This window comes from Wyeomyia smithii, chromosome 1, assembly GCF_029784165.1.
Source record: "Wyeomyia smithii strain HCP4-BCI-WySm-NY-G18 chromosome 1, ASM2978416v1, whole genome shotgun sequence".
Taxonomy (NCBI): domain Eukaryota; kingdom Metazoa; phylum Arthropoda; class Insecta; order Diptera; family Culicidae; genus Wyeomyia; species Wyeomyia smithii.
The window spans coordinates 31,323,249-31,348,181 of NC_073694.1; the positions used below are offsets into that span (position 1 = coordinate 31,323,249).

Genomic DNA, 24,933 nt, shown 5'->3' on the forward strand with positions numbered 1-24,933 from the left:
GTACGGGATATAGTCCCGACTGTATGGGCTATAGTTAAATCATATGGATTATCATCCGCTTAAGGTTATTGATTATGCGGGAAAGCCGCTGGGAAGGATGGTATCCCGGTCGAACTTCTAAAAGCGGAAAGCGAGCGGCTGTACTATGCGATCCACTAAGGATCTGGGTGGATGTACAAATGCTGAACGACTGGTTGTAAGGTCTCATATGTCATATCTACAAGAAGGGTCATTGATTGGATTGCTGCAACTATCGAGGCATTACGTTGCTCAACTCCGCATATGAAGTGCTCTTACGTATCCTGTTCTTCAGATTAAGACCGTTAACGGATTCCTTTGTTGGCGAATACAAGGCTGGTTTTTGACAGGGATGTTCTAAGACGGATCAAATTGAAACTCTGTGACAGATCCTCGATAAGTTCCGGGAGTAAAACCTGCAGACCCACCTCTGTTTATAGATCTCAAGGCCGCATTCGAATCAGTGAAAAAAAAACGAGCTGTGACAGAGAATACTAGTACACGGTTTCTCGACGAAATTAACTAGGCAGATTCGTACGACGCTGGAGGGATCGAAATCGCGGATAGCTAGCGAGACATCAGCCGCGTTCGTAACGTTAGATGGATTGAAGCAGCGGGATACGCTCTCTAACTTACACAACATCGCCCTTGAAGGTGCAGTACAAAGAGCAAACGTGCACTCCCAATGGCTCTTCAAGGACATGAAGCATTGGCGCTGAAGGAAGCTGATCGACGAGTGCTCGAAGTTTTTGAGTGTAAAGTTCTGCTGTCGATACTTGACAGAAAATGGGACAGAATGTGGCGCAGACGCATGAATCACGAGATATACCAGGTATACAAACATGTTGATATAGTGAAGGTAATACAGCGAGGCGGGCTTCAGTGGGCTGCACATGTAGCCAGAATGCCTAAAGAGAGAGCCGTCAAAACTTCTTCAGTAGAGAACCAAGGAGAGACCGTCGACTCCGTGGTAGGCCTCGCACGCGGTGGATGTGTGCGGTGGAAGAAGATGCACGATCTGCTGGTATACGAGGAGACTGGAGAACGGCTGCCTAAGACAGAAGAAGCACACCTCTAATTCGTTCGGCCCTAGACCGGTGAACGGTCCGTTAGCCAACAAAGTAAAGTAAGTAAGTAAGTAAGCTTCGTTTTTAAAAATCGATGAGAACGTAATCCAGTGACACACCAGGACGTTTTAAAAAGTGTCATTTAGTGTCAGTGTCGCAGGCTTTGAAACGGCTAATTTAGTAGAGCATATCCCAATGTTTGAAGTCTATTCAGAGAATGTCAAAAAGATTTGATGATGATGATGATGGTCCCACCTCATACCCCTACATCGGATTGAGCTGGTCGATTTATCTAAGTAAGATATTATTTAAAGTCAATGTAACAGTTGGAAAATAAATAACGGACTAGTTATTCATACAGACATAGTAACCCTTCAAAAGAATACCAAAAATTTGACAAGAATTTAAAAAAAAAAAAACGATTTTCCAACAACATTAACCCAAGGCTCATCCAGAACGTTTCCAACCCGAAAATTATCCGGACTTGGTTAGGAATTGAACCTAACATTTAGGAGTGTTAACTAATCAGAATTGGTTCTAGATATTGGGTGCAACCCTTCAAGTAACAGACAACGTTCTTGTAGAAATTTTCCAGAAATTTTTCTCTATTGAATTAGTTAGCATATTATGCTCTGAATACACGAAATATGATAGTAATAACTTAACTTTAACGACAAACATTTGTAGTTTGATGGAGGAGCTCTAACTGTATGCGTTTCTCTAATGTTATCGAAATAACCTGTCCATGAAGTGGCTCACTTGCTCATTGTTCTTCTTTTTGAATTCAACATCTTTTTTCGATATCTCGCTATCTTGATGGTCCCTTCAACATAGAGATTTGTGGAGGTGACTGCATGAGTATTTCCAGAACCAGAATGATGCCTAGAATCCAGAGATCGACTTGAGATGCCATTTTGAAGTTCAAGGTGACGACTTCCGGTTTAATATATTCAAAAAACACCGCCATTTTTATATAATACTAGCTGACCCGGCAAACTTCGTCTCGCCCATTTTTGTGTCCATTTTAATAATTTTAAATATTCCAAATTCATTGATTCCTTGTGTCTGCAAATGCACGACTAATCGGCCATAAGATATGATCAAAGTCAAAAGGCAAATCGTTTGAAACGATTGGTTTTATCGGAATGCCAATATCCTCGACTTTTGGCTTCTGTAGATTACCTTTATTCTGGTTAAAAAAATTCCCATATTGGGTGGTATTTGGTCATTTTCGGCTGTTTTCCAGACACCGGAAGTCGCCTTCTCTGAATTCAAAATGGTGTCTGGGATTGATTTCTAGCTTCTGTGCATCATTCGGTTTCGGAGGTACTCATATTGGATGTTTGATTTGTATAAGAGCCCTCCCATCCAGAAGTGGGAGGGTTGTTAAACCACCATTCAAATATTATTTGCCCCCAAAAACCTCCACATGCTAAATTTGGTTCCATTTGCTCGATTAGTTCTGGAGTTGTGAAAAAATTTGAGTTTAATTTGTAGGAAACCCCACCCTTCCAGAAGAAGGCGGGGTTTAAAACTGTTAAGGACATATTTGTAACCCTTAAAAATATTCACTTGCCAAATTTGGGTTCATTTAGTTGGTTAGTTCTCGAGATTTGCAGAAATTTGTGTATAACGTGTATGAAACCCCTTCCTTTCAGAAGAGGGAGGGGTGTCGAACCGTTATGGACATATTTGTTACATCTAAAAACATTCACATACCAAATTTGGTTATATTTGCTTGATTGGTTTTCGAGCTGTGCGAAATTTGTGTTTAATTTGTATGAAACCCCCTTCCAGAAGAGGTTTCATTTGCATGGGACCCCTCCCTTCCAGAAAGTGTGAGAAGTGTGTCCAGAAGTGTGGAGTGATCTTGTACTATCTTAGTCACCTTTCTCGGCCTCCAGAACTCCTATACACAAAATTTCACAACGATCGGTTTAGTAGTTTCCAAGCCTATATGGATCAGGCAGACAGAGCTGCATTTTTATATGTTTAGATAGTTCAACCGTGACGATAGCCACCAGTCGAGCGTACTTCTATTTGCATCTAATTTTCGGTGGTAGCTTTTAAAATATGATTATAAAATAACCTGTTTTGAATAGCTGTCATATCATCGTTGTTCATTGCGCCTTCTGAGATCTCATTTCTTCGTTGTAGGGAAATTCTGTTTTCGTGAATTCTACCATTTTCCTTTAAATTTTCCTAGTTTTTTTGTCGTAACAATTTGCCTTGGACAAAGACGGAGACAACAAAACAAAGCAAGCTCAAATTAGACGTTCCGTTGTAAAGTTAGGGGCGGTCGCACATATGTAACTTTATTTCATGTATAAGAAGATTTCAGAAGCTCTCATCTCTTTCAATCGATGTTCTTGAAAAAACTTTAATTGAATAATACACCAGCTCCAGCACTTTTCCGAGCGTATTTTAGACTCTTCGCTATCAAATTATTATTATTATTACTACATCAAGTAGTGGGAGGTAAAAACACACGATCGATCACAGTGAACTTTTAAAGTGCTTCTCTGGAAATGTTTTCATGAAAGTCCAGAAATCGCTCGAAATGCAACATCAGCCACTTCGGATATTCCTAAAAAATCCCAATAGCAAACGATTGAAACAACAGTAATAATTGGGTTGTTTAGCTATTCATGGGCTTCTGATATATGGTCGGCGTGCGACCAGACCGAACCAAGCGCCAAAAACATTATCTCGAGTAATCGGCGATCAAAGTTTAACCACCCCGTATGTTTCCTGCAAACCGCTGCAAAGAAATTTTGTTATAATACCAATTAAAACTGTTCAAATGATTTCGTTTTTTCATGAAAGATAGATTATCAAATTTAACATCCACTGGTGTTAAAAACTCAATTTTTTAAAAAATGGCGCTTGGTTCGGTCTGGTCGCACGCCGACCATATAATATCGAGAAAAAGAGTGTAATTTTCTGGGCAGAATGTAATTTTTTAAAATTTTGTATCATTGTCCTTTGATTTTTAAATGAAATAACAGAAGAGTTGTGTGCAAAGCCGTAAGGTTGAAGTAGAATACTTTTACAAGAAAAATAACCCGGCTGCTTGCGTGTCAGTCATTTTTTCTAGTAAATAAACGTTGACTAATCAGATTAATCGAATTTCGCGCTTCAACAAGGATTGACCATTTTCAGTAATATAGTAAGCTGCTTGTTATGGTTGGGGTTTGACAATTTTTAAATTTTGAGATGCAATTTTTTTGGATGTCGAGCTCATGACTGAACGAAAAGATAGTTCAGCACGTTCTGAGACACGGAGATAAAGTAAAATTTATAACTTTTATAAATTTAAAAATGTGCATTAACTAATGAGAAAATATTAACTCTTCAATCAAGTTTTTATTTCATCCTGAAAAGGACAATTTGTTGTTCATTTTAGTATCGGATAAGATGCCGATCACATCTTTGCGTTATCACTGACCGTGTGAATAAAATATTCCTAGTGATAAAATAAACAGTGAAAAACTGATTTAACACTCAAAACTAGACGGCTCAAAAGGCTGTTGTCAAAATGAGTCAACTTTCCATTGAATGCATATACTAGTGCCCACTATCGCACAGAGACTGTATTTCACTAAAGTGCCTCACTGCATCAGCCGCTATCGATGCTGAGATCCGCTGCAACTAGTGCGCTATCCATAGCCATGCCACAGTTGTGACCGCTATACGCTGCCATTGGTATCCACTGTCCCTGCATCAGCTGGCCCAGCTGCTATCGTTGCTGGAATCCGCTGCAACTAGTGCGTTATCCATTGCTACGCCACAGCTGTGGCCGCTTTCTGCTAGTGCTGCTGCTAAGGGAGGACGACTGCTGTTGTCGCTGTCTAGAACTATTATGAGTGGCTTCGGCTGAAACAGGCTCTTATATAGGCCAAATAGCATGTTTTAAATTGCAAGGTATATGATTCTGTCGACCGTGCTTGGGAAGCAATCATATAACGACCAATCAGAGGTCGAATTTTTCGTTTTGACAAGGCTTGACTATTTTCAATGGTACAATAGTGTGAATAATAAAATTACAATTCTCTTTATTTGGGAAGAATTTTAGAAGATTTTCCAATCTACTGCTGCAAGAACGAAGGAAATCCATCGAATAATAACCGATTTATTAGCACTTGAAATTGGACATATTTTTCCTTTTTTTTCGGTTTTAGATTTTCATTTCACATCCCTATGTAGCCGAACTTCCTGAGAGAAGTATTCTACTTCAAAATAAAAATCGCTCCAAATCGCTAGAATGACAGTTGGTATATGAGCGAACTGTCATTGTAGCGATTTCGAGCAGTTTTAGTTCGTGATTTAAAAATTGAATGACGACTATGGAAATTTTTCGAAAATCACGTTTTGCTTAGAAAATGCAGCTCTTTCAGGTGACATACAAAACTGATATAGCTAACCCAATTGTTGTATTCATAACAGCGGAAAACGTCGAAACATTCTTCGTTAACTGGAAATCGCCGTGTCGGGATTCGAAATGGTGTCGGACACCGATTATAATTCTGAGCATAACTCGGTTCTAGAAATCTCAATGTAGGAAAGTGTTTGAAGAACACCTTTTAGTTTTACACCGCTTCACGTCAGTTCCGAAAGTACAAATATTGGGGAGTACTTAAGCATTTTCCTCAATTCTACCTAGCTTTGCAACAACCGGAATCTTAAAAAAAATTGACTCTCTTATCAATTAGGCCACCTTTCTTCTTCACTGGTTATTCCTTTCTGTGTTCAATAATTCTGTGACCATCACCTTTGTTCAAGGTACACGTATACAGAGTTTGGTCGAGATCAATTCGTGGCTGTGTTGAAATATAGATGCATATAAATTATGACTTTTATATGAAAAGATATATCAAGCCGGACTGGAAACGTTGTTGCCATTCTCCACTTAATTGTTTTTGACGAACAGGGCGAAATTTTCTTTGGCACGCATCATATTTTCAAAACACTGTATAAAGATTCGCCCAGGGCAAAATATGGATCCGAGGCAAGTAATGTGATCCATTTTTCGTCTCGTAATAATTGAGCAAAATTTTCAGAAAAATCAATGTTTTTGTTATAACTGACATGAAATCATTACAATTAAGATCCAGGAAATTTTATATGCTCATAGTTTGTATTGCATTTCCAGGTAGAAATGTTGAGCACTATTTTCTTATAACTAAAAGCAAATCATTCTAAAGGTGCCGCCACACGGACGCTAATTCCCTTAGTTTCTAAGTCTTAGTTGATTGTAAAAAGAATTTTTTTATCACTGAATAGTAGGCTATGAACTATTCGGGCATGACGGAGTAGTTCAGGGTCTCTATGTTATAGCTTTTGACAGTACAATCCCGCGTTATGATGAAAAAAATGCTTTTTTCAATCAACTATGACTTAGAAACTAAGGGAATTAGCGTCCGTGTGGCGGCATCTTAACTAGCAAACTAGGCTTGTAAAATAGTAAAATATCATAATCAACAATCACGTATCGGTGTTAGAGATATCATGAAATTTTAGGCTTGAGAGTAGCGAAAATTATTTATTTGCTTTTGAACATCAAAAGCATTATTATCGAGAGGATCCATAGGAGGGCAAAATATGGTTCCTCTATCTTAGTACCAACAATTGAAGATGGCGGATGGTGGCTGCTGAAGTCAATGAATAGCGTCGGAATACAGCAACGAAAAATGGCATGCTTGTGAATGTTTAATCAACATCAAACCGAAAATGAGTTTTGTTTTACATTGAATGTATGGCGATAGTAGTCATATTTTACTTAAATTTACAAAATGTTCACTCGATTAGTGAATTTTTTTGAGAAACTGAGGTTGTCAAAAGTTATGCAAGAAGTTGTACCTCAAAAGTTATTTTTAATAGATTGTGTTAATAGCTATAAACTACCCGTCCTGAGTACTGCAAAACATTTGTTGAAAATTGCAGCTCTCCGAAAGGGTTTAGTATCACCTAAAATGAACAGATTTATGTGACTTTGTTCCGTGATTTCGACAACCTAGAGAGTTGTGGTCTTCAACAGAATTGTTTAGGAGGTTAAGGTGTCTCAGATTGTGAAATGTGTGCGCTAGTTTGCATATAGTTTAAAGTATTTTGAAGTTAATTTATCATCAGCAAAGTTGTTCAGGATGTCAAGGACTTTTGATTGGTGTTTTTTTCGATCAACCATGAATCCGACCTTTCAGTAAATTTGTTCAGGCAGGACCAGTTAAATTGTTGTGGATTTCAGCAGAGTTGTTGAGGAGGATAAGAGCTTCTGGTTGTAATAAAGATTAGTATGTTATTCAGTCACTGCGTGGCGCTAATGTGTATGTGATTTTGAGGATTTTTAACTAATTTTTTCTCGAGAATCCAACCACATAAAAAGCTGCGGTCTTCAGTCAATTTGTTCAGACGGTTATGGGCTTTAGGTTTATCGACAGTTTAGTTGGAAATGAGACCACTACGTAGCGCTATACTGCCGTGAGATGACATTGTGTCGTAGATCCAAAAGATCAGTTTTCCAGTACGGCCCAAAAACGAAAGAATTCTTCGTCACTTTTGTATGGAAATTTGTGCCAACGTCACTTTGTTTTTTCGATTTTATGCAACGGACGAATAAGTAACAACGAAAAGATAAATACCGAAAGATAGGTCTTCGAATAATGAACAAATTGGCATGAAAAACTCATATTCGAGAGAGTGGCACTTACGTCACTTCGTCATCTCACGGCAGTATAGTGTGTTTTCAGTTATAAGTGTTATAAACTAAATTCAACTCGAGGATTTATTACTTAGAAACGATTGTATACAGTAACTCAGCAATTCAAATTTCTCAGTAGAAATTAAGCAAAAATAACTGCCTATTCCAGGTGATGGTAAACCTTTTAAAAATACCCTGGGGTTTGTAAAAAAGTGGGCGATCAAACAATGCACAGTTAGACAAAATTATTTAAATTACGAGCTTTATATAAAACTATATATAAAATCAAAGTAGTCCTGCGCTTCGGACAGCGCCCTTGAAAATACTCCAATCAACCACATTATATTATACCCAGAAGAAAACATTTTGTATATATTAATCAGTTTATTCAGGGAATAAAATATTCATTTCGGTAACTCCTTCTTCTGGAATTTAACCCTCCTCGGAAAGTTTACGTTCCACGAAAGGCCTCAAGTGCCAAGCATTACCACAACCTTTTAACAGCATTTCCTGCCAACTTATAATTGCACTTCCGCTGTTCCTAATTGCTCCATTAATACTTAAAGGTTTGGTGTTCTAGAAAGCAACCAAATAATTCGTTTGAAGTTGCGTACAATTCGAGCGACTTGTTGAATCAGTTCCGAATTAGTCAAACAAATTAATGACATCACTATCGAATACCACTCTAGTACATCCAGAAGTTTAATTTACTGCGAATAATGTTTATTGCTCTTTCGTCCGCCCTTTCCAGTGTTCCTCGAGCAGCTCTTTCATACCAATACTTAGGAGGAGGACTCTATATATGTCAGTTACCGTGGGCCATTCCCGGGAAACAGTTCAAGCAAAATACTTAGCAGTTAGTTTCGTTCATTAAAAACTTTCGTGAAAGTAGAAGCTTCCCCTGTCCTGTGCTCTGCCCATCCCGGCCGATAGTGCAGCTGGCACAAAGTGCAAACATCTCTGCAATGAATGCTAAACACGTACCCGGCGCATAATAGATGCATCCGAAGCAGGGCCGGTGCTTTTACTGAATCAAATATAGGGTAGTTTGGGGTAATTTGGACCCCCTAAGGAAAACTCCTGTTATTTCGTAACCTGTTTTTTCTATCCCATAAACGTAATGTACTATAGTAATATTGATCTGTTTTGTATGTTTCTGCACGAAAAAACCTTGATATTAAGGTCAAAAGAACAAAAAAATAACGAAACTAAAAATTATGATTTTCGGTCGTAAAAAATCGTTTGGGGTGAAAATGGACAGCTATTGGAGTAATATGGACAGTGTTTGGGGTGATGTGGACAGGGTAAAAAATGTGAGTTTTACAGTATCAATAGTTGCTTAATACACAGTAGAAGGTGGTATCAGGCATACGAAATGATAACTGCAATACTTAGGCATTGCACAGTGGTTCCACAGTAGGCCAAAAAAATTTCCCTTCTCCAATTATCCATACTAGAAACTGGGTATGCGATCGTGTGTCACACACGCGCGTTTGTGTGTGCATGTGTGTGTGCGCGTGTGTGTGTGTGTGAGTGTCTGTGTGCGTGTGTGTTTGTGTGCGTGTGTGTTTGTGTGCGTGTGTGTTTGTGTGCGTGTGTGTTTGTGTGCGTGTGTGTTTGTGTGCGTGTGTGTTTGTGTGCGTGTGTGTGTGCGTGTGTGCGCGTGAGTGTGTGTGTGACTGTGTGCGTGTGTATGTGTGTGTGATTGTGTGTGTCGGTCTATGTGTGTGTATGTGTGTGTGTGTCAGTGTATGTGTGATGTAAGTTTCATGAGAATCGGATGATATACCAATTTTTGGCAGCACTTTGAATGTTGCTGTGTCAGGAAATTTCAATGATTTTTAGGTTCGAAAATCACAATTTTGAGCTTAACTTCGATTACCTAATTCCCTCAATTTTGATCTGATTTTGGATCAACGAGTTTCGTTTTGAGGGGAAATTTATGTTATTTTTCAGCACTCTTGTACAGTCTCGTGAAACAGTTCAAAATGATCGAATAATCAACAGACTATATGAAATTAACCGTATTTTTCGAATGTTTTGGGTCCCGGTTTGCATATCGTCGTTCCAAATCCGTTAATCCCGAATTCGCGAAACGGGAAAATATATAACGAATGTACGTTGACGTACGATTTCTTATTTTTCCTTGAAAGGCCTATCAAATTCCTCAAATTTTCCATTAAATCTTCTAATCGGTCAAACGGCTCAAAAGTTACGATTTTTGGAAAAATGATTGCCGATTTTTGACAACTTTAATTCAAAATGGATCACACTAAGGATCAAACAAAAAAATACGGGTATAAAGTTTTTCGATAAAGAACAAGTATACCAATGTTGAACATGATCTGAACAAAAACATAAATCTGATAGTAAGAAAGGTTTAACGGCATTTTAGGGGAACAACATTTTCGGACATCAGAAATGAGTTCAGCACCCGAAAATTGGCATTATACGTCATTTTCAAGCATTTTAGAAAAATTTAGGTTTTTCCATCTTTCGTTCAGAAACCCGCCACTCTGCGGGGCATTGAAAACACTTTTGTACAGATAAATCATCCCAGATTGCCTTAAACACATTTTACAATTCATTGTTTGTACACCGCCGTCTATCCGTTCGTTTTTATATGCCCGCGGCATCAGTCCGACAAAAGAATTTACTTAAAACTCGCCTGACCACATCACCCCGCAAAAACTGTCCATTTTACCTCAAACAGGACGCCTTTCTAAAAACTCAATTCCTTCCACTATTTTCAATCAAACTTATCGCAATCTTTCATTAAAATGTACTTTTTTACTAGACAAACACGGCTGCAACGCTCATTAGACTGAAAACATCGAAGAAGTTCTCAAAAAACCTTAAATACACGAGCGTAAAACTCACAGCAGAATCAACTTTTGATGTTTCCTTTGTTTACATTGGCACTGCGGTGCACCTGTCACAGCAAACCATGAAATTTTTATATTAGTTAGGGTTTAGTAGTTCAAGGAAAGGATGAAGTAGTACATGGAACACAAAAATGTAATACTTTCCAAGATTAAGCACCTGTCCATTTCACCCCAGGGGTCCAAATTACCCCAAACTACCCTACAGCGTCACACTAGCGGGGGCGTCTTAAATTATAATTTAATATTCGGGAACATTTTAAATTGTGGAAATTTAGCTCTATTAGCAGTTTAAAAACTATTTTTTAAGTTTAAAAATTTGAAGGGTCGGCTCTGCCCCGACCGGCAGATTCCAATCTTCCGGAAGTGAAGCACCGAGTATCATTTACTGATCACTGATGTGCAGAGCACATGAACTTCAGTCGAATTATTTACCTCACCATCGGCAAAAGAATATGCCGCAAACGAAACAGTACGAAACCAATCAGAAGGGAAGTTGCTCGTTATTGTTTGTTAATAACGAATCTACCCGTGATTGTCTGTTTCGATTCGGATAAAACTTTGAAATTTATTTCACCCAGCTAATCGCAACTGAATTGTGGAAGCTAAAAATAACTTGCCCGGACGTGACTCACCATTTATTTACACTGAGTAAAATTTCTAGGATTAATGGAATTTGTTTTCGAGCAAGATTTCAGCTCGGCGTGTTTGGACAACTGAGCAGAAAGAACATGTAAAAGCTTTTCGTAGCATAAATTTGACGCTCACGGGGTTTGTGTTTTATAGTTTGGTTTACTGCTCCACTGTAGAATTGCAGGACAGTTTTAGAGAAAGTTTTCTTAGTGTTTATCGCCACCATTAGCGGATTTGTGTTGACGCTGGCTCTTCATAATTTTTTTTTCGTTGGGAAACTTCGTCACTAACAAAAACGGCGAAGATGTGCACATATTTCTTGAATAAAATTCTGTCGTGCTCGGTTGTAAACAAAAAGCATAACTGTTGTGTTATCTTGCATGTAATTTAATTTTGCCATCAATAAAAGGCTTCCGTCAGGATTGGTAAGAGAGAATCATCTTCGAAAAATTAAACAACGACTTAGGAAGACTAATGAATTGTTTTTTTCCTCATTTTTTTGAAAAATCTTCTACTTTACGCTGAAAGATATTTTTTTTTAATATGTTTTTTAAGCCTTGAACACTGCTTTGTGATGCTTTACATACTCTTCGCAGATATTTGTGTACTTGACGTACGGTGCCGTGTACGGTTTACATGTGAACGATCGGAAAATGATACTAATTTAGGGTTTAAAGTATTCAACCGACTCGAAGCAGTTTAACAGTTGATTTTTGTTCAGTAATATCTTCAAAAAGTTGTGTATTATGAGTTGCCATAAGATGTAGTCGAAAGCCTACAGTATCTACAGGTTAGAATAAATTTATTACGAAACTTTTTTCTTTCTCTGCAAAAGCTAATAAAACAATAAATTTGAACTTATCAAGAACAGCAAAACCCAACTACTTTTTTCGATGAAAATAAAAAAAATGTTCGTATAATTATAATTGGTAACCTTCAAGTAAGATTTCCACGAGTACTTTAACAATTCATCATCAGTATTCTGGCTCTAATTATGTTTGCTTAAGAACTGAACCAACCGCAAGACATTCAACCACAAAATTGAGAAAATTTATGTTCCCATCAAAAAACCTCCCGCTGTTAAAAGAACAAACAAAAAAATTTCAAGTGTCACTCGAAGTGCGTCATCCCGGCTCTAGTTTATATGCTTTGTTTTTTTTTGGTGCAACACCGCTGCCAAAAACTTTACCACTGTAAACTTACTTTATTTGTTCCCATGTGTTTAATCCAAAGTTTTTCAGTACCAGCAGCTCCAGCGCATAGTTCACGAATCCGTACTGTGCGCGATAGCGGAAGGAAGTTTTCCGGTTTTTCATGGTCATATGCAGCAGCACCGGGAATTGCATTCATTTTTCCACGATTCAGTGCGGTAATAAATTCAGGAGGAAGAACGAAAAAAAGAACAAGAACATTTGATGAGAAGTTGTTTTTCTTCAACACGATCGTAAATCTCTTGAGCAAGCATCACAGTTTGTCACTGTTTTGTGTCTGTGTGTGAGTGTCAGTGTTTCTGACGAACGGTTCGACGCGGATCCAAATTAATGCTTTCTTTGTTTGAAAGTAGCATTAAAAACTTTTCCGTACGCGACAAACGAAACAAAACAAAAGAGGTAAACCTTTTTTTCACGAATCGTTGGTAATCAAATTAGTCCGATCTGCTCATGCTCGTGAGTAAAAGCTTCTCTTTCCATTGCCCAAGGGTTCGTATCCTTACCATTTTTATGTTTGATTAGTGCCCTCCGACTGACTATAAAATAGAACCGAGATAGCTGTGTAGATTTGTGATTTCCTTGCTGAGAGGAAACGGTATCTATCTGTCTAGCTTATTATTGTTCGCAGATTATTATTGCGACCGTATAACGATATTGATTTTCACTTCCGGTTCATTTTACGGTTGTATCCTAGCAGCAATGTGGGGGCCAAGCAGGTAGTTTTACGAGCTTCGCAGCTGCTCCGCTGAAACAACTATTTACAACTTTTCGCACTTTGGTTTTAACGATGGTTCACTTGTCGTTCCACCGCAAATCAGGCCTGCCGGAGAAACCTCCGTTTTGCACTGTGTAAACTATAAGTTATGAGGTGGACCACCTCCCCTTTCAACCCCCCAGCCTGAGTGCGAGAAACCACACTAATACAATCGATCCGTCATCGAAGCCATCATCGCCGCTGTCATACAGGCGACCAGGTACTTAATTATATTTAGTCGAACGTCGGTGTCCCGTTCGAAGTTGCGGGTGTTCTTGTCTTCGTTTTGCAATCAGTGCTTGCAATTGGTTGAACACGTGTGTTTAATTCCTTCCACAAACAAGCTCCAAAAGTTGGATTATTTTCAATTGAATCTACTACGAAATAAAGGAAACTTGACTTGCACCAGCATCGAGCATCGACTATCGCTGTACAGTTTTATCACTCCATCACTTGAGATTTCCCACCCATCAACACTGCGAAACCACTTCAAATATCCCTTTCATCCCGTTTTTATGTCAACGTTGTTATCCTTTTGGCTTTCGTTCTGTGCGTTGATCCTTGAACAATGGCATGCAGCAGCCTCCCAGAAACCGGAGTGCTTTTGAACAAGAACGGAACCCAATATTCCTATGATGTGGTGGCAGGAGTCCTACTTCCGTTCCGAAACGTTATAAAAAAACAAAAACCCGACGGTAGCCCGATGAGACGTTCTTATCACCGAACTTCTCTTACTGGAAGAACACATTCATCTTCGACTTCGTCGCGCAGCCGAACCGAAAGAACACCACACATGTGTGCAGAGATGCACTTTCTCCTTCCGGATTTCGAAAACGGCTTTCTAACTCTGCCAACCGCTGGCTGGCGAACGCACTCACTACACACACTCAAACTCAGGCTCAGTTGGGATGGGTCCAGGATTAAATCATCCCCCGTTGCAGCGCCGTCGCCATCGGGGTCCGATCGAACACTGCTAGGCAAAACGAACGCTCTTCCTCCCCCCGTTTTCTCTACGAGCCAGAGATTTACTAGCTCGCGCGCCCACTTGCTTTTGCTGCTCACAGCTGCTTCCGTGGTGGGTTGTCCGTTTGAATGGTACGAGGGAGAAGGTCAACTATGTACTCCCAAGTAGATATCACCACTATTCGGGCTGCTACTTCCGCTTCGCTAGATATCCCGACCGAGACTGACTGTGGCGAAGGAAATGTTGTCGTTTTTGGCACTACGGAGAAGGCTGGTCAATTTATGCGAGCAATTTCCTGCGCTCCACCGATAAGACGAAAGAGACAGTGAGTTAGGGTAGAAGAAAGATATTGTGGAAAACGCAGAGAGAGTTTTCCTTAGTGGAACTCGACATTTGTCTAGGATAATAAAAGGAATCGATGAAGGTTTGTGTAATGAGTAAATTCTGTTCGGGGTTCCGAGTGTTACGAGCCGCTTTGGAATATCATTGGCACCCTTTTTTGTATATCCTGACACGAGAGAGCGCATACCTCGTATCCTGTTTTTGACGGTGGAACCGTTACGTTGGTTAAAAATGTCCTTGGTATCTTTTTGTTTGTGTATCCTGACACCAGAGGTTGAAGCGCGCTACACCACTGATATCCAGTAACATAGTTATTTTGGTTACGCGAGTTAAGCAGGTATTAGACGAAGCAAATATTTGCTATTTTTGGTACGATTTTTATTTGCACAAAATTAAATCTGTATTGAAAAATAACAAATATTTGCTTCGTCTAATACCTGCTTTAGATACGGCTTTTTTTATTTGTACATCCTGTTCCGAGTTTATAGAAGATAAATAATTTTTCCTAGTCCGAATAGCAAAATACGCTTGACACAAGCTTTTGGATATATTTCGTTTTGCTTCTTAGATAAAGGGTACGCATACACGAGAATATAGAAAGAATATGTAAAGTTATTATAAGTTATTTAAATTTGTGAGCCGTTTGAAATAGTTATAGTTATTAAAAGTTATTTAAATTTGTATGCCGTTTGAAATGATTTTTCTTTGATTTTTCACATGTTTTTTGCGTTTTTTTTGCTTCTTCTTTTCATCGATTTTAGCTACTTGCTTTTGACCTGAGACTTTTCACTTTCTGTTTCTTGCTTTTTTTCTTGACAAACTTTGCGCCAACTCGACTGAAGAGTTGGCAGCACTCTCTACGAATTTATTGAAACTTTGTGGACTTTGTGGATACTTTTTCCGAAAGTTGATTTGGACTAACTTTATAAAAGTCTGGAGTTTTTAAATATTTTTTGCTTTAAATCGGAATACATCCTAATCAGGGGTTCCCATACTTTTTTTTTTATTTGGCGGAGCACCTGCATTCTTAAAAAAAAGAAAAAAAATTGGGATGAAACCTTGACAACAACTTGTCATTTACGTTGATGTGGTATTAGTATTGTCATCGTAATCATTAAAATCAGCAACAAATATTCACTCTTTGATCATTTTCGGTTCTCTTTTGCAAATATTCATCAAAAAAGACGACTTATTTAATTGAACTCACAAAGACGACTTATTTAATTGAACAAGTAAGCTTTCTTAGATTTCGCGAGCTATATAATAGTTTGTTTTGTTTGTGATAATTGTAGTCAGACATCTTTGTTGCTAGGTATATCCCGACTCGCACATGTATGTGTTTGAAAATGGTAGAAGAATAAGCTTTACTTTTTCGGACAAAATTTTAAATTTAATTTCCACCTGACACCAAAATTCCTCTAGTGATTTTTTGTATTCAAATTTTTCCTTCATGTTCGTATCTAATGTCAAATCAATCAGGCATTTATATTTATCTGACGTCAACGAATCTGGCTTCACTGTCATCAATAACGGCTGCAACACTCATGCCATTCGTTCGATTTTTATTGAACTTATCGGGGAATTGTTCAAAATTTGAGATTTCTCTTGAAGGCCGTTATTCTGCTGTTTGTATTGAAGATTGTTATCATCTTGCCTTACCTGCGAAATAAAAATATGTCAGCCAAATAAGCTAAATTGTTGGGTCAATGATCAACAACGAATTTATTGTCGCTCAGAAGCGTTCTTACTGTTGATCTCAATTCAAACAAGCGGGACAACGTCTTTCCACGAGGCAAACAGCGTACTTCAGTATGGAGCAGTAACGTAGAATGCTGACTTCCCATCTCTTCACACAACGCTTTGAATTATCTTGAGTTTTTAGGTCGTGCTTTGATGAAATTTATTATTTCAGCAGTTTCCTGCAAGACTTCTTGTAACGATGATGACAGTTTCTTGATAGAGAGTGCATGACGATGAAGAATGCAGTGACTCCTGCCACAATTTTTTTTTTCTTTGATCCTTGCCATGACTTTAGAAATATTTCCAACTACAGGTCTGGCTCGATTATATATAGACACGATTATATATAGACTCGATTATATATAGACTCGATTATATATTGACTCGATTATATATGATTCGGTTATATATAATTTTAGACTCGATTATATATAGAAGCAAATTTTTTTTTAATTTCAAATATGACTTATCTAGAGATAATATATCGTAAGAGAACATCCATAAAATACGTAGCACTTGATGGTATGGGAAAAAAAGTCGAAAAAAAAATTGAAAATAAATAAAATTTTAAAATATTAATAATAAATTAAAAAAAAAAAATAAAAAAGTTTAAAATATCTAAAAAACAAATAATTACATAAGAAATAGCTACAAGATATATATATATATATATATATATATATATATATATATATATATATATATATATATATATTTTTTTTTTAAGAAATCTGTTTTGTGACATTTAGGGAGATGAGTCAAAAATAAAGTTCTTATTTATTCGAAATCAGCAAGACATTTATGCATGGGCGCAACTACGGGAGGGCTTAAGCCCCCCCCCCAGAAAGCTTTTAGCCCCCCCTAGAATTTTTTCAGAGAATGATTGTCTTCAATAACGTGTGAGAAAAAAAATTCCGAACATCTTTTAAATTGGTCTACGATTTCGAAGTGCTGCTCAAATCGAAAAATCCTTTTTCACAAAATGAAGATCCACTTTTATGTAACTGGTAACTGGAAGTGTTCCACTATTCTAAAGATCTTGGATATAAAAAAACATTTACATAAATTACACTGTGCTACAGCGATTTAGAACTTTTGAAGTGACCTAGTGTTGGTTGTAGGTCTTGTTGAGTATAACATTCGCTCATACTAGAAATTTTACAAACACCCCCAAAATCTGAAGTTATGGTCAAAATACGGTGTTTTGGACCTCAGCGCATGCAATATTTTTTAACTCAGTCGTTTATCAACCGATTTTCAATATTTAAGCAATCTTAGAAAAGGGACAAATAGAGCTTTCAAAATATATACAGGTTTTTACTAATTTCAATGAAACATGTTGAGTTATTTGACTTTAAATCTAATTTTTTAGACTTTTACACGCAATTTTTCAATTTAATTTGAAATTTGTCGTCTATATTTGTAAGAAACATACCACATTTATACTATAATTTTGAAAGTATATTTAATTTCGAATCAAATAAAAGTAGTTTTGCGAAAATCGGTTGATATTTGGCTAAGTTATATATTTTTTAAGAAAACCAGATTTTTTGGTTTCTATCGCATAATTATTTCACGGAGCTACAAATGATGAAAAAATGCAAGAACTTCTGATGTGACTAAGTGTGGGTTGTAGCTTTAGTCAAGTGTTACTTGCGCGTTTACTTGAAGTTTTTCAAATACTCCAAAAATTATGAGTTATGGTCAAAACCCTGTTTTTTACCTCAGCTCACATTTTTATGTTTAATTCGGTTATTTTTCAACCGTTTTTTATGTTTTGGCTGTTTGGGAAAGGCGAAAAATAGAACTCTTGAAACAAATAAATATGTCTAAAGAGTTTACCTATATGTGATGAATAGTTTTGAATAAAATAAGATGATTTATATTATATAAAACAAGATGATTCATATTTTTTTCAAATTTTTCCTATATGTGATGAATAATTTTAAAATAAATAAGATAGTTTATGTTACTCTCAAAATTTTCCAAATTCATTCGCAATTTTGCACACATTTTTGTAATGAACGAGCTTTAATTGCTGTAAAATTTGAAAATTTCATTTAGCGCCAAACGTAAACAGTAAGTGTTGCTTATGAAAATCTGTTATAATTTGGCTGGGATATGACTTGATGTTTTCCACCACTTAGATTTCATCAAATCATTTCTCAGCCAAATTATAACAGATTTTCATTAACAACACCTATTGTTTCGTTATTGTTTATTGTTTGGTACTAAAAAGAACTTTCCAAATTTTACAGCAATTGAAACTCCTTCATTACAATAATGTGTGAAAAATTACGAGTAAATTTGGAAAAAATTGAAAATAATATAAACCATTTTATTTATTTGTAAACTATTCATCACATATGGGTAAACTATTTAGACATATTTATATGTTTCAAAAGCTCTATTTATCGCCTTTTAAAAACAGCTAAAATATAAAAAATCGGTTGAAAAATAACCCTATTAAACATAAAAATGTGAGCTAAGGTAAAAAAAACAGGGGTTTGACCATAACTTATAATTTTCGGAGTATTTAAAAAACTCCAAGTAAACGCAAAAGTAACACTTGACTAAAGCTACAACCCACACTAAGTCACATCAAATGTTCTTGCATTTTTTCATCATTTGTAGCTCAGTGAAATATTTATGCGATAGAAGCCAAAAATTCTGGTTTTCTTAAAAAATATATAACTTAGCCAAATATAAACCGATTTTCACAAAACTACTTTCATTTGATTCGAAAAATACTTTCAAAATTATGGTATATGTGTGGTATGTTTCTTGCAAAAATAGACGACAAATTTCAAATTAAATTGGAAAATTGCGTGAAAAAGTCTAAAAAATTAGATTTAAACATAAATAACTCAACATGCATTATTCATATTAGTAAAAACCTGTACATATTTTGAAATCTCTATTCGTTCCCTTTCTAAAACTGCTTAAATATTAAAAATCGGTTGATAAACGACTAAGTTAAAAAATATTATATGCGCTGAGGTCCAAAAAACCGTATTTTGACCATAACTTCAGATTTCGGGGGTGTTTCGAAAATTTATAGCATGAGCGAATGTTACACACAACAAGACCTACAACCTACACTAGGTCACTTCAGAAGTTCTTGCATTTTTTTTCATTTGTAGTACAGTGTTTTTGACAAACTCTTCGAGAATGGAAATACCTTCAAAAGAAAATCTGGTTCCGGACGAAAATGCACTTTGCAAGAGAGCAAAGTTTGAGCGAAATTGAGAGCGAAAACGCCTGGTCGGTCGGCGAAATCATATCGTGAGCTGAGCAATAAATATCAGGTTGAAAAAAACGGTGAATAAGTATCTGCATGAAATGGGTTTTAAACTTAGAATATAAGTACCATAAAAATGACAAAGTTGTGTTTTGGCCAGACCTTGCATTGTCACACTATGCTAATGCAACTTTAGCGGATTTGCGGCATAACAATATCGGGTTTATTCCGAAAGGAAACAATCCTTAAAATGTGCCACAGCTGCAGTCTATTAGAACTTTCTGAGTAAATTCGAAACGAATGGTCTACCGTAAAGATTACAGAGCAAAAAACGTCGATTGTTTGATAGAAAAATCAGGAAGGAGCTCAATACAATTGAAGCATCCGGAATTCAGGAAGCAATAAAGCAAGTACCCCAGAGGATCAGGAAATCAGCGCGATGTGTCGCTGAGTTTTTCCTATGAGGTTTGTAAATGAGTTACATTACTTGAATAAACAAACAAGTGCAGAAAAATAAGTTGCGCAAGATTTTAGTTTGGAATTGAAAGTTTGTTCGGATTTTTTCCTCATACGTTAGAAATACATTCCATACTTCTTATCAGAGCGTCAAAATCAACACAAATTGAGATGTCATCATCCATTGGCTTAGAACTAGTATTAATGCTGTTCACAATTAAAAATATGGCCGATTATTTGAGCATCCCTAAGATGTGATCCACAGTAGCGATCATTTCCTCTTATCATTCAATACGAGATCGGTAATCAAAAATTGTATTTGTGTAAGCATGACACGATCACACGACGATCGTGATCTCAATTATATTCACCACTCATATCGCGTTCAATACGAGGGCAGTGGCAGTTCGGTTTTCGGAAATTCGCTGAACCTACTCGCTAAAATACAATTTATTTTCCGGAACTAGTTGCGTATTATTTCGAAGGCACCCGTGGTCCAAGTCACATTAATTAACAAATGCGTTTCTAGTTTCAGGCACTTGCTTTGTTTTGATTTGGGAAGAGCTAACTCTAAAATTAATTGCCTTAATTGCCAGAAATACTTTTCTAAACCCCGGTTCTCAAACCGCCGGAGCCAAATCGGGCAAAATTTCAAATTCATTTTTCATCTGACACCAAAAATCTTCCAACGATTTTTTAGATTCGAAATTCTTCTTCATGCTCGTATCTGATGTCAAATCAATCCGGCGTTCGTATTCGTCTGAGGTTAATGATTCTGGCTTCGGTTCGCCATCCCTTCGATTTTTTGTGGAGCTCATCGGGGAAGTTTTATTCAAAACTCTCCAACAAGTCCTGCGCATTTCGAAAATATTTAACTAGAAGTAATTAGTGCTTGGGTTTTTGGAAAGCTGCCCAGATTCGTTTTTTTAACAATTCTGCTCGAATTTTAACTTTTCTCTTGAAGGACGTAATTTTGCTGTTTGTACTGAAGAATGTTATTATCTCGCCTTGTATTGAAATGCGTAGATCGTTTATTTCATGGAAAACATCAGCCAAATAAGCTAACCTGATGAGCGGGACAACGTCTTTCCACTATACAATCCATACAATCAGCGTATTCAGTATGGAGCAGTAACGAAAAATGCTGACTTCCTATTTCTTAACACAACGCTTCAATAATCGAGAATTTTTAGGTCGAGCCTTGATGAAGTTAATTATTTCACTTACCCTTTCCTGCAATCCTCCTTTCGAAAATGATTACAGTTTCTTCAGAGGTAGTGCATGGCAATGACAATGCATTGACTGGCATCACATTTTTTTTGCTTTTTTCTGAATTCTTGCCACGACTCCTGAAATTTTTTTTCCATAGCTTCCGCACCGTCCGTACATACATCAATAAAATTTTCCCATGTAATATTGTGCCAAATGTCTTAATGATGCATAATGTCTAGTGTTATTTAACTAACATTTTTTTCAAATATTCGACCTTCTATGATTCTCGAGCTGAGACCGAGATTTTGAAAAAAAAAAAAAAAATTGGATAACAACAGATTTCAATGTGTCATGCATTTTTAACAAAATTTTTTTCGGATTTTTTCTACTGTTACGACACTATTTTATACATTATTAAACAAGCGCATTTTAACTCTTTTTCTCTTTTTTTAAAATGACATGCATGAAAACTAGCCCCCCCTAGAAATTTTCCTTAGTTGCGCCCATGTATTTATGTAAAATAAGTAAAAACATATTTTTCTCTGATTCTTTTATTCGATTATATAGTGAAAAAAAATCGGAGACTATATATAATCGAGTCCGACCCGTATAGCTTTCGCACCGTCCATACTAGGGATGTTTCAGATATCCGTATCCGCATCCGTAACTGCGCAACATCCGCATGAAAATTGACATTCGCATTCGCATCCGCGTCATACCATGGGGAATCACTATGAATCTTTATAAACTTTTTCTAAGTGCCAATTGAAGTTATTTAGAGGTTTGACTAAAGGCGGGATTGGGCCTTAGAGGGGGTAATTATATTGTTTAGTCCTACGTCACCATTCCCTACAATCCTCAGGCCGGGCCGGATTTCTGTGCTGGGGGCCCTCTTTTTTAAAACATTTATAGGTAAGAAAATTTCAAATTGTGAAATGACTTAACGTTTCGCTGGAAGGCCAAAAAAAGGTCTTCACTCTGTGTTCCCTTCTGTCATCTAGGACTAGGGGGCCCTTCGAGTCGGGGGCCGTGGATCATTTGCCCCCGTTTGCTTGTCCTGCCATCTGCCCCACGGTCTGTGTGCTAACTATTATGAATCATTTCCTGCTGCTTCTGGTGCACAATTGAATTGAAGAATTTCTTCTGTCGCCTGCTTCCAGCAGAATTTCCACAAATTAAACATTTTAAATGCATATGACAAAAATTTTGATTTTGAGTGATATGCTATTACCTCTGCGATTTTTCCCACTTTCCACGTAATAAATAATGGAAGAACTTCGCTGAAGAAATTCTAGGTTGATCTTTTTTTTTTTTTTTTTTTCTTCACATAACATTTATTTGACACGGCACAAATACAATTTAATGTTTAACGGCGCCAATTATATCTGATGACTTAAAAACTAAAGCAAATTTTTTATCCTCGCTGCCGACTACGAGCTGAAATTAAGTCTAACTTAAAACTAGCATGGGATTTCCAATCAGTGTTTTGTTGTTCAATGGTCGTCTGATAATCGTCGAATGGCATGTATGGATTCGTTCTGCTGAGCCACGATGTCGTGAGTTGGGACAGAGGCTCGTAGTCCTTGGGTCCTGGTTCTGTTGTGCGGGGTCTGGTTGCTGGTTTTGTGCTTAAGGTTCAAACGTGTTCTTGTCGTTTTGTTGGGTGTAGACGGAGGGGAACGGGACTAGACTGGGGCGTGGATGGATTTCAGGAAAACGTATATAAGGGACATGTAGGATAGGTCACGGCTCGCCAAGACATCACGAACAGGAACAGCCGGCTGTCTACCCTCGGCCTGCAGGGAAGCTATTAATTTAGACCTGGCGTCACGGTGTACAGGGCATGACCAAACCACATGCTCTATGTCGTGATAACCTTCACCACAGGCACAGATACCACTTTCCCCGAGCCCAACACGACGGAGGAGCGCGTCAAATCTATAGTGATTGGACATAAGCCGGGACATCACGCAAATGAAATCCCGACCTACATCCAACCCCTTGAACCACGGGTTCGTCGATACTTTGGGGATTATGGAATGTAACCACCTTCCCAATTCCCCTCTGGTCCAAGCATTTTGCCAACTGATGATCGTATTCTGACGTACAAGTGCGAAAAATTCATTAAAGGCAATTGGTCTTTCATAAATATCACCGTTTGTTGCGCCCACCTTAGCCAAAGAGTCCGCTTTCTCATTACCCGGTATCGAGCAGTGAGAAGGGACCCACGCTAAGGTAATCTGAGTAGATTTTTCGGATAAAGCACTCAGATGTTCCCGTATTTTCCCCAGGAAATACGGAGAGTGCTTAACATCTTTCATCGATCGGAGAGCCTCAATGGAACTGAGACTGTCCGTAAAGATGAAATAATGGTCCGTGGGCATTTTTTCGATAATCCCTAGGGTGTACTGAATTGCAGCTAATTCTGCGACGTAAACAGAAGCAGGATTATCGAGCTTATGGGAGACGGTTAAATTGTTATTGAAGATACCGAAGCCAGTGGACCCATCAAGAAGTGATCCGTCAGTGTAGTACATATTGTCGCAGTTGATGTTTCGATATTTATTGGAAAAAATTTTAGGGATCTGCTGCACGCGTAAATGATCCGGGATTCCACGAGTTTCTTCTATCATGGATGTATCGAAAAACACAGTAGAATCAGAAGTATTTGATAAGTCGACACGATTTGGAATATTCGAAGAAGGGTTAATATTTTGGGACATGTGATTGAAATACAATGTCATAAAACGGGTTTGAGAATTAAGTTCGATTAACCTTTCAAAATTTTCAATCACGGGACGGTTCAAGACCTCACATTTGATTAGAATACGAGAAGACAGGCTCCAGAAGCGGTTTTTCAATGGTAGTACTCCAGCTAAAACCTCCAAACTCATCGTATGGGTCGACTGCATGCAACCTAAGGCGATACGCAAACAACGATATTGTATTCGCTCCAGTTGATCAAATGTGTGTTTGCTGCGGAGCGGAAGCAGAAACACCCGTATTCAATAACAGACAATATCGTTGTTTGGTAAAGCCTTATAAGGTCTCCTGGATGGGCTCCCCACCATTGTCCGGTTATTGTACGAAGAAAATTCACTCTTTGTTGACATTTTTTCATCAGATACCTCACGTGACAACCCCAGGTGCCTTTAGAGTCGAACCAGACACCAAGATATTTGTGTACCAAAACCTGAGAAATCGTTTTACCCATTAATTGTGTTTGAAGCTGAGCAGGTTCATGCTTCCTAGAAAAAACTACTATCTCAGTCTTCTCCGGAGAGAATTCGATACCTAGCTGTAAAGCCCAAGCAGACAAATTGTCCAAGGTATCTTGCAATGGTCCTTGCAAATCGGCAGCTTTGGCTCCTGTAACAGAGATTACACTGTCGTCTGCAAGTTGTCTTATCGTGCATGAATTTGCCAGACATTCGTCGATGTCATTTACATAAAAGTTGTAAAGAAGGGGGCTTAAACATGAGCCCTGGGGAAGACCCATGTAGCTAATGCGAAAAGTTGCCAAATCGCCATGCGTAAAATGCATGTGCTTTTCGGACAACAAGTTGTGCAAAAAATTGTTCAAAATTGGAGAAAATCCTTGTCGGTGAAGTTTACCCGAAAGAATGTCAATAGAAACGGAATCAAAAGCCCCCTTAATGTCCAAGAACGCAGACGCCATTTGTTCTTTACGAGCATACGCCAGCTGAATATCTGTT

General features: G+C 37.6%; 1 protein-coding gene across 2 annotated transcripts in view; it reads right to left on the bottom strand.

Moving 5' to 3' along the window:
- Nucleotides 1–14,463, bottom strand: part of LOC129724810 (guanylate cyclase soluble subunit beta-1) — a 50,179-nt gene extending 35,716 nt beyond the window's left edge. For both annotated transcript variants that reach the window (XM_055680009.1, XM_055680000.1), the window contains exons 1-2: nucleotides 13,012–14,463; nucleotides 12,501–12,574 (exon numbers count right to left, since the gene is read on the bottom strand). In XM_055680009.1, the coding sequence (XP_055535984.1) occupies nucleotides 12,501–12,574; nucleotides 13,012–13,014 (77 nt within the window). In that variant the 5' untranslated portion in view covers nucleotides 13,015–14,463. The remainder of the gene's footprint in view (nucleotides 1–12,500; nucleotides 12,575–13,011) is intronic.
- Nucleotides 14,464–24,933: the final 10,470 nt, after the last annotated feature.